Source organism: Coregonus lavaretus, assembly GCF_964263955.1.
Source record: "Coregonus lavaretus genome assembly, chromosome: 34".
Classification (NCBI taxonomy): domain Eukaryota; kingdom Metazoa; phylum Chordata; class Actinopteri; order Salmoniformes; family Salmonidae; genus Coregonus; species Coregonus lavaretus.
Genome location: NC_140021.1, coordinates 14633551 through 14644276, shown reverse-complemented (window position 1 = coordinate 14644276; position 10726 = coordinate 14633551). Strand labels below are relative to the sequence as shown.

The 10726-nt window shown below is 43.0% G+C and overlaps 1 protein-coding gene across 1 annotated transcript; it reads left to right on the top strand.

The window, feature by feature from the left end:
* Window positions 1–371: 371 nt before the first annotated feature.
* LOC311109296 (aristaless-related homeobox protein-like) lies at window positions 372–5978 on the top strand (the record flags this gene model as incomplete). Its single annotated transcript, XM_084152127.1, is given in 5 exon segments — window positions 372–645; window positions 648–1002; window positions 3120–3165; window positions 5022–5347; window positions 5720–5978. Coding segments are annotated over 5 exon segments (1260 nt in total).
* Between the last annotated feature and the right edge of the window lie 4748 nt (window positions 5979–10726).

The following is a 10726-nucleotide window of genomic DNA, read 5'->3' as shown; positions in this document are numbered from 1 at the left end:
ATGCTCCAAGGACATGTTTTGGTTGTTGAATATAGGCAATATAACGGTGTGTGTTTATAACATGATAATAAACCATCAACATAAAGCATTGGCTACAGCTGACTGCAGAATGGTAGTAAAAATTTGATAATAATGATCCATCCGATTAAAAGTGTCTTGAGTTTGTGTGACAGTTGAAAATAAGATATTTGTCAACTTTATCGTCAATACGATACATAGGCTACTCTAATGTGCATGCAACTGTAGACAGAAATAATACATTTTCAAGTTTATTCAAACATTATCACTGTAATGCCTTCTGCATAAATTTGCATTGAACTATGCGCCTTGTTGCGCCCTCCAGGCTCCATTTGCTTTTCCTTCACTTACACATGTCTCGTCAACCTCTCCATACCTTTGTCACCCTCCCTATAGGCTCGACTAAAGACCCCCTATCCCTAGACACAGACATGCACCTTCCACCAAAGCTGCGCCGGCTCTACGGACCAGGGGGGAAGTACCTGGACCACGGCCGGGGTTTAGTTCACGACCTAGGGGAGAAATTGGACAAGGAGAGGCTCCTGGTGGACCAAGCCTGCGAGAGCCTCAAAATCATCCAGGCTCCACAGGTGAGCATCAGCCGGAGCAAATCGTACCGGGAGAACGCGTCCTGATCCGGGGAGAGGGAGGCCAGAGTCCCGTTGAAGGGCCGGAAGATGGGCCTGGGCTAAGGCTGGGCGAGTTAGGGTCGATGAAGTTTGAGGAGGACGCGGGGAAAGAGGAGGAGAGCTGCGGGGAGGCGATGGGTCTCTCCCCGAAGGACGACGAGAGGGAGAGCCTCCACGCCGGGGATGGAGACGTGAGGGACGGCGAGGACAGCGTGTGTCTGTCGGCAGGCAGTGACTCGGAGGAAGGGATGCTAAAACGCAAGCAAAGAAGATACAGGACTACATTCACCAGCTATCAGCTGGAGGAGCTGGAGAGGGCTTTCCAGAAGACACACTACCCGGATGTCTTCACCAGGTACAGTATAGGCTACAGTTACAGCACAAACTCAGGTATTCATTCATATGCAACATCTCTAACATGAACACCATCATTGATGCAACATCTACAATAATGTCACCCAACCAAGTCTCATAACATCGTTTAAAATACGTTTTGGATAGACGTTTCTATTTCACGTTACAATTTTTCGACTAAGCTACATTAATTGCATGCTACATAACGAACAACAAGTAGCAGTATGCCTACTGTAGTAATAATAATAATAATAATAATAATAATAATAATAATAACGGAATAGTTCAAGTTGGAAAATATAACATTATTTTATCTTTACAGAGCCTGAGATACAACTACCAGAGGCAAACATATAACTCAGAAAAATGTGAAAGAATGTCACAAATCTGCTATATCATACCATGGTGTATTAACTTTTATAACATGAGGTCAAACATGCACAAGCCTTGTAATGTGTGATGCCTATGTTTTAATTTTGATGTCTGTGGTAACAACATTAAAACCCTTTATTGTCACTATTTATGTTTAAAAAAATAGTAGGCCTAGAAAACAGTCCACTTTTTATCCACTTAGGTAATTCAACCCGTCTATAATTCGACACTGGTGCGTTGACACCTACCGTGTAGCCGAACCAGTGCCTTACATAAGGCAGAACAATAGCTTAAAGTGGGAGCACCAATCCGTTTTGTCACATTTACCTCATCTCATTGTTATCGGCGATATGGATATTATTCTCATATGGAAAATGAGCTGGTGGCAGCTTGTCCGTGCGTAATGCTGATCTTTTCAACGCAATTTAGGTTTCTGGGCCTGCCCAAGCTCAAGGGTATAACACGCACACACACACATACACTCACCCACCCACACACACGGTGACGCGCACCTCATTCTTTCTTGATTCATTCATTAGCTGACGGTCTAGGCTACGCATCTCGAGAGAAGAGAGGAAGTGAAAACAGCATTTTACACAAATCCACCTGTTACTGACAAATAAAGGCAAATAATGTTTGTGAACACTGATTTTTGGCAGTGGCAAATTAATTTAATCATATTAAATCGTGTCTATTTTTTCATTTTTTGTTTAGGCTCCACATAGGCTACTGGCATATAATTCTATTTCAGACTCATTATGTTTTGCTCCTCAACCACGTCATGAATTGTTTTTCTTCTTCTTACTGATGAATTGAGAGTAAGTCACTGCTAAGGCTGGTGTTTTTTGTGGACATTTTTTATACACGAGTTGCTCCTACTTATTTTTGATGCAATAGACTACAAAATGTAGGCCTAGAAGGGAATTTCAAATGTATTTTTTTTCAACCAAACATGAAAACCTAATATTATTCTAAAAACAAATGTATTCTAGCTAGGCCTATATGTGTTTTCAGGACCCCACATGTAGAGTTGAATATTTCGATTTGAGATGAGATTTCTCTTATTAGCCTATTATCTTATTGTAATTTTACTATTACAGAATGGAATATTATTATGCATAATGAAATTTACAACAGGCTTCAGAATGTCATAATTATTTTCCATGCATGCAGCAGACAGACAGTGGCTTGTGTTAGCCTATCGCTTTCAGCAAGGTAAATCATCTATAGGACACGTTCAAGATAAGGAATAGAAAATATAATGTTTTAAACGGGGTAATTTATTTGGAAAATATTATTTAACAATGGCAACATGAGCCAAATAATAAATATGCTATTGTTGATCGATGTTTTTGTATCGATGTGCGTTTATTATTTCTTAGGCGAAATTGTGGTAATCAATTTGTGCAGGTATAGACTTCTCTTTCAGCCAAGCGCTCGATGTCTTTGTAATAGTTTGGGTGTCATTATTTCCAAATTCCACCATTATGTTGTTCGACTGACTCTAAAGAAAAGCGGTTGTATAAGGCAGCTATTATGGGCAAAAAAAGACAGATTACAATACAATCACCCTGACAATTTCTCTCAAACCATCGTAAGGAAAATAGCATAAATGACCGTCGTTTCGCTGTGGGTTTTCGGTGTCTGAAAAATAACAATTTTCTTGTATTGTTACCGGTGCGGGATAGAAAAAAAAACAGTTGAGTTCTCGGTCAAAAACGGTAACCTCTTTCCTTGCCTTTTCAGAGAGGAGCTTGCGATGCGGCTGGATCTCACCGAGGCGCGAGTCCAAGTAAGTGGCTTTTTAACGTTTTATTGCTGCAATTATGGCTGACTGTCGCTTTCAACTAAAATGCTTATATAATAACACTTAAACATTTCAAATAGGTTATTGAAATAGGCTACCAAATTAGAAACGAATATAAAAGCCAGTATCACTTAGGCTTAGATTATGTAATGAAACAATTCCTATTTTATTATTATTAGGCCTATGTCTTGTTATATTATAATAATCAAAAACATCAAATGCATATTTATACAATGTAGGCCTAACATAATTTCCAAGCATCTTCAGATTTACACCTTCATAGAATCATAATTTTACTAAGTATAATTATTTGTGTTTTCCAATATGCCTATGTTATTTGCTGGTTTTTTGTTGACATGACGCATACACTAAAGTAGCCACAAGTTCAGGCCTTTAGCAGTAGCCTATGGATAAAAGTCTTTATGAGGGTCTGAGTGATTTACTACCCTGAGATGTGTTAAATGACCCCAATTGCTGCGTAGCGAAGCTCCATCCTGTTATTGGAAGTTATTACATGCACTGAGGGACGTTTTAACGGTAATTAAGCGGACGCGGACGATTCATAAAAGCGCACTTAGCCCAAGAGCAAACACGAGCTATTCTCAGGGAGAAAATGGTATTTGAATTACCATCGCCGGAACGAGAAAGGGAGAGAGGAGGAAGAGAGGGAGGGGGGAGATGGAGAGAGAGAGAGGAGAGGGGAGGGGGGAGAGGGGTGGCTGCAGGATAATGCTATTTGATTTCTCATTTTGTGATTGCAATAGAGCCGCATTGATCCGATGCTTTGCACTTGGAGCGAATGAGAGACCATTAAAGGTGTTTGCTCCCCCCCACCCCCCCCCCACCCCTCCCCATCTCCTCTCCTCTCCCGCTCCTCTCCCATCTCTCCATAGAGAGCGTGGCTTGCATGTATTAGCCCAGGGCTCATAACCAAAGAGACAGTTCAAACACAGCGATGCTCCGTCTGGGGTTACGGCCGGTATAAAACAACAGATGTCCCCTCGCGGGACCGTAGGTGAACAAATCACTTAACGGGCGCCATCGGGAGGTGATAAAAACTCGTAAATTCCCGAGGGGCCGTGTAATGCTAAACAGCTTCCAACGGGAATAGTGTGTGAATGTGTGTGTGTGTGTGTGTGTGTGTGTGTGTGCAGGGCTAATATCGTTCACTTTCTCTTACTGTTGACATTTTCTTCCATTGTTAGAGCCCCTGTTTCAGCAGCGCAATAGGCAAGGTGGGCGGGCGTGGGAAAGTTAAATACCCTTTGGAAATGACTTGTTCAACATTTTGAAGAATTTAATTTAAAGCGCATTAATTGTTATTGGACTCTGTTCAGCTGTTATTCTCCCCATCTTTTGTTAACACGGTTCTTAATTACCGCGCGCCACATCAATCTCAGTATATCAGTCAGACTGCAGGGGGAACTGATTTTAATTAGCTAACTTTAGACTAACGGACCATGAGGGAGCGCGGGTTTTAGTGCGTGTGTAATTACCGCTGACTTTCCGCCTGTTTGTCACCTCATGAACCAGAGCGATGGGATCTTCCGTTTACACAGGAGCTTGCGCTCGAGCAGGTTCGGTGTGGCATAGCAAGGGTTTCCCGATATTCCAAATGTAGGCCGCTGCCTAAACAGCCTTATGTCACCTTATATCGCTCCAAAGTTGTTCATGTTTCTCAATATCAATTTGTAGGTAGCCAGCATGGGCAGACAACTTTGTTTTATTCTGTTCTATTGTATTCTATTCACTCAATCTGATGAACCTGTACAAAATTAAATGTAGCCTACCTATATCTATGTTGGCTAACCTCTGACCTCTCTCCCACTCTCTCTCTCTAGGTATGGTTTCAGAATCGTCGTGCTAAGTGGCGTAAGCGTGAGAAGGCAGGTGTCCAGACGCACCCCTCTGGACTCCCTTTCCCCGGCCCCCTGTCAGCCGCCCACCCCCTCAGCCACTACCTGGATGGGGGTCCCTTTCCCCCACACCCTCACCCCATCCTAGAGTCTGCCTGGACAGCTGCTGCTGCCGCTGCATTTCCTGGTCTGGCTCATCCCCATAGCAGCCACTCAGGCCAGCACCTAGGGACACCGCTGGGCCTCGGAACATTCCTGGGTACAGCCGCCATGTTCCGTCACCCTGCCTTCATGGGACCCACCTTCGGCAGGTGAGACAATAGGTACCTCTACTTACATAAAGTTGTATACTTAACACCTGTACTGTACCCTATAACACCACCTCACACCTGTACTGTACCCTATAACACCATATCACACCTGTACTGTACCCTATAACACACCACCTCACACCTGTAATGTACCCTATAACACCACCTCACACCTGTACTGTACCCTATAACACCATCTCACACCTGTACCGTACCCTAAAGCACCACCTAACACCTGTGACCATCAGCATCCACCATCATCAGTACTATTAAGCTGGTGATTGCAAATACCTGGAGAAGCCATTGACATTCTGGTCTAACACTCTCTTCTCTCTCCCATCCCTTCATCTCTCATCCCTTCTTCTCTTTCAGGCTCTTCTCCAGTACGGGCCCTCTGACCAGTGCTTCCACCGCCGCCACTCTCCTCCGCCAGCCTGCCCCGCCCGTCGAGACTCCCTCCATCCCTCCGCCGGTCCTCTCCAAACCTTCCTCCTCTCCCTCCTCCTTAGCTGCAGCGGATCGCAGGGCCTCCAGTATTGCAGCTCTGAGGCTGAAGGCTAAAGAGCACTCTGCTCAGATCACCCAGCTCAACATCCTGCCCAGCGGAGCTCCAGGGAAGGAGGTGTGCTGAACAGCTGTTACCCCACCCAGCACTTTCTTTCCTAGGCTTCTGTCCCTCACCTGTCTCCCCTTTCCATCTCTCATACCTCTGCAGATCTGGGAAAGGAGTGGTGGATGGATCCAACCCTGACCGCTGATCTCTGTCCCCTAAACCCTGATCCTCTCTGGGCTGATGACCCCTTTCCCAACTGCCCCGCCCCACCCCTTCCCCATACCTCTTATCCTCAAACAAAAAGCACGACCAAATTCAAAGAGCACTGGCAAACCGGAGCACTGTGTGTGTGTGAGAGCATCATCACCCCCCCCCCCCCCCCCCCCACCACCACCACCACCACCACTCTTCCAGGTCTCCTGAATGAACTTAACCTTTAGCTGTAGAGCCCTTTGGTCCAGAATCCCCCTGACACACATACACACCTCCATATTGTGTTAACCCATCTCTAGCTCATGCTTCGTGCTTCACAAAGTCCACTTTATTTTCTGTGACAGATATAAACTACGAACTCAGGGGGGTCAACTACATGACACCTGCTGGTTGGACACACACACACACACACACGCTCACTCGACTCCGGGGAGAGAGAGAGAATTAACCAGAACTAGAAACAGTGGAGACTGTGGCATTTGTCTGGACCCCATGAACCCAGTGCCAAAGCAGTCTGAGGAGGTCTCCATCCAAGCCAAAGCAACCAACCTGTCCATAGACCTTTCTGGCCTACTCTGCAACCCAACCTGCTGCTGGCTCAATAACCTGCATCAAGTTTGTTATTTTGTCTTGATTGATACTTACATTATCATCTGGAAGAGTTAAGGGGAAAAAATCTACACATTTTCAGCTAATTGAGTTTGACTAAAGGACAAATGAAGTGAAGTTTAGATTATATCCAGTGTCTCTTATGTCTGAACTGTGTGAGAAAGAAAAGTAAACTGCTGTAAATATTATTGTAAAAATGAAAAACAAAACAAAAAAGGATGATTTTCAAAACAGAGCCTTGTATATTTGAAAGAGACCATGTTTTGAGAAGTTGCACTTGGTGTAGTGTTTTATGAGTATGAATGTGTCCCTGTGTAAAATTCCCCAGTGTTTATGGAATATCATAGGTTTTTAGATTATTATTTATGTCGAAACTGTTCCCCAACAGATTGAGTGCAGGGCAGGATTTGTTTTTAATTGTTAAAGTGATTGTCTACATTTCCTTGTTTAATAATAAATGAAAGTGGTGAAATGAAATATCAGTTAGATTATTATTTCAATCCCTTATAGAACTGACAAATGCCCAGGAACAAAAAAAAATTAAATAGAATTATAGAACTATTAATAAAATTGTTATGAATAAAATGATGTTGTCTTGCATATTTATGAATAATATTATAACGAATGCCTCAAAACCAAATTATTTTGTGAATCCATTCTATGTTTGAAAATGAATAGTACAATTATAGCATAAAGAGTTAGTCCTATTCTAATGAGGTTGTTTTGATGATTAAACGTGGAATTACATTAATCACATTTTCTTTTATTATGAGAAATATTCAGACCCACTATCATAGCATTTCATATAATATAGGTCTATATCGAAATAACCTTTATTATAAGTAATTGCTTATTAAATTGCAGGACTTGAATTCTGGTAATATTCTTTAACATTAATGTAACATTTGAAAAGTCGTTTGGAATTAGGTCCAAAACGGATCTAAATTGTTTTCGAGATTAATTTAAAAGGAGAGGCTCACCAGAAAGAAAAATAATTAAGTTGTGAGTGTGAGGAGCTGAGAAAGGGAGTATAGTCCTATTTTCTTAGGCACTATGGTGACTGGTCTCCTTGGATAGGCTAACTGAAAGAGAAAATAGATTAGTTCAGTAATGACAGATATAATTCTAGGCCGCTGTGTGCGTCTGGTCTCTCCAGCAGAGTTGACAAAATACAGACCTCTACATTCATGAGCTAAATCCCCACATGTGAAACGGGCGACAAAGGCGAGGGGTTTTCAATTAGATCGCCCACTTTATTCGGGCTCTCTTTACAAAACGCGCTTTAAAAACTTTTAAAGGCGCTAAATTGGTGTTAACATCGGTAATGCCATGTCGATGGAAGCGAGTCCCTTTGTCATTAATGAAGTAACAAACCACTTTATCAAAACGTCTTTCTCTCGAGTCCCCCTCTTCTCCCCTCCCTGCTTTCATCCATCCCTCTACCCACGACTTAATTCTCCCAACTCCCTAAGAAGCGGTTCTATTACGCGCCATCAATGCGCTTCCTTTCAGCGAAGTCATTCTCGCCCGTTTGACCCGTCCATGGTCTCGGACCAAACCGCGTGAAATTACCTTTCGGATTAATTTAGTCCGTTTTTATAGTCTCGCTCTGGTGGAAACCCTTTTCTTTCACCGGCCTTGTTTTATACACCTGCTAATCCAAGACAGAATGACATCAGATCAGATGGATGGGAATGATAACGCAATGAAAGATGGAAATGGTGTGTGTGTGTGTCCAAGAGAGAGAGAGAGAGAGAGAGGGGGGGGGAAAGGTGGGGGTGGCAAACTAAACTTTCTCCAGCTGGATCGGTCCTAATTTGACACTTAATATTTCCATAAATTCCGCGTGCTAAAGACCCCCCTTGGCACCCACTTCGAGCCTGCATTATGCGCCAGTCTGACATGCCATGCACACATGACAACTTCACACTCGCCCTCTGCGCTCAAATGACTATTACGCAAAATAAAGACACAAAAAAACGAAGAAACCAATTTTCTCTTCTACCTAAACCCTCCCCTTCTATGTGAACTCTGAGAGTGTTTTACAAATTCTCATTCTATGGGAAAAAATGACCAATAGAGCGTGTTTTTATGTATAGGATTGTATATGAGATCTTATTGTGAACATTACTAATGAACAGCAAACCAATTTGCCCCTAATATCTGGGGAATGCCTGGGACTTCGCAGGAGGCAGGTGACCCGCTGCGCTCGAGGCTTAAACTTTCTTTCCAGAGCGAGAAAAAGACGAGAAGATTGAAATGAGTTGTCGTGGCCACTGGGGCGCTTGTTCATGGTTCTATTAATTCTCATTTGTTGGGTGCGCGCACATTAGAGAATATTGAACATTCTTTGACAGACAATGGCCTGTAGATTAGGATTCAAACGACTTTGAAAAGACCATAATGTAGGTCTATACATCGAATAATGAAAGTTCCTTTTTAAGATAGATCTATGAATAGGGACTGAATATAATAAAATAACATTTTCAAATAGGGGACATTTATTTGAGTAAAAATGAGACTATATGGACCTATGGCCAACACGACCACAATCTTCTTATAAAGGTTGCCTATTAGAGATGTCTAAAATTGCTCTGCATTTCATCATATAGCTTACATCCCTGGTCTGCGCGAGACTGATTTGACCGCTGATTTCCGATTCTCCAGGACCCCCTCTCTCCCAACAGAATAGCCCCAATCACTCCTCACCCAGTTCACTCCTCACCCCGTTCCCGTTCGGCGCTCTAAAAGCTGTTTTGATGAGGGGCCATCTCGCCTCCCCTCGGACTAGCGACGCAGGCTGATGAGAGGAGTTGGGGAGAGAGAGGAGATGGAGGTGAATAAAAGGAGTGAATAGGTAGGCCTCTGGCACTCTGGTTCTTTTTTCCTTCACCCCTTTAATCCCCTCCGCTCTCATCCAATTAGCTGGCTGTATTAAGCGGTTTATCGTCTCATTGCCGCCCTTTCAGGCCGAATAAGCAGGACACTGCAATAGGACCGGCTCTCCCTTTGACACCCTTCCTGGTACTTACACGTTCCACCGCGCTATGAATAATAGGGATAGAATAGGCCACTAATTACCTCATCAAAGAAGGCCTTTTCAGACGCTTTGCTCAACGCCGCCATTCTGGTCAAAGAGGACAAGTAATAAAGCTTAACATCACGCACACAATACAACGACTCGTTCGCTCTTTATTAGTTTAGGACGAGGTCGAATTAATGCGAAGTCTTGTTTGGGAGGTGATTCGGGGATCACAGCCTTATTGAAAAACCCAGTTCTTCGCCCATGGACTGACTTGCACATGGCTGCTGCTGGTGTTATGATGCGATGATGCTTTTTCCTTCCCCAGAGCTCGAGGAATAGAATGCAAATACAAAAGCCAAACCACAACAGGCTCACGCGCCACTGATGATTTAATCTTGTAAAAGTAGATAGATTATCTTGGCTAAGGAGAAATGCTCACTAACAGGGATGTAAACACATTTTTGCAAAAAATCTGTGAGAAATTAGCTTTTTGTTCATATGGAAAAATTCTGGGATCTTTTATTTCAGCTCATGAAACATGGGACCAACACTTTACATGTTGCGTTGATATTTTTCTTCAGTATATATAAAAATGTAATGCCACTATATGCAGACACACACACAATAGGGAATGGTGGTTTAAGTGTTGAGCCTACTTAAGGTCTGTTCTAAGAGTCTGAGGCTGGCATGTAAAGTGATTTCTGAAGCGGCATTTATGGAAATGGTCCCTGCCAATGATGATGAGACCTAGTAAAAATGATATGTCTGTCATTATACATACACAACTAGTGAAGGATGGAGAACACAGCGGATATTCCCTAATATACTAACTTAAGAGGCCCTTAGACACGCTAGAACACACACACCTTCCTACTGTCACACACAAATTATAGACATCTCTAAGCCACCAAGCAGCTAATTGAAAAGGCCAGTCCATACAAACATGTATCAACATACAGTACCAAGGAGATTTTCATTT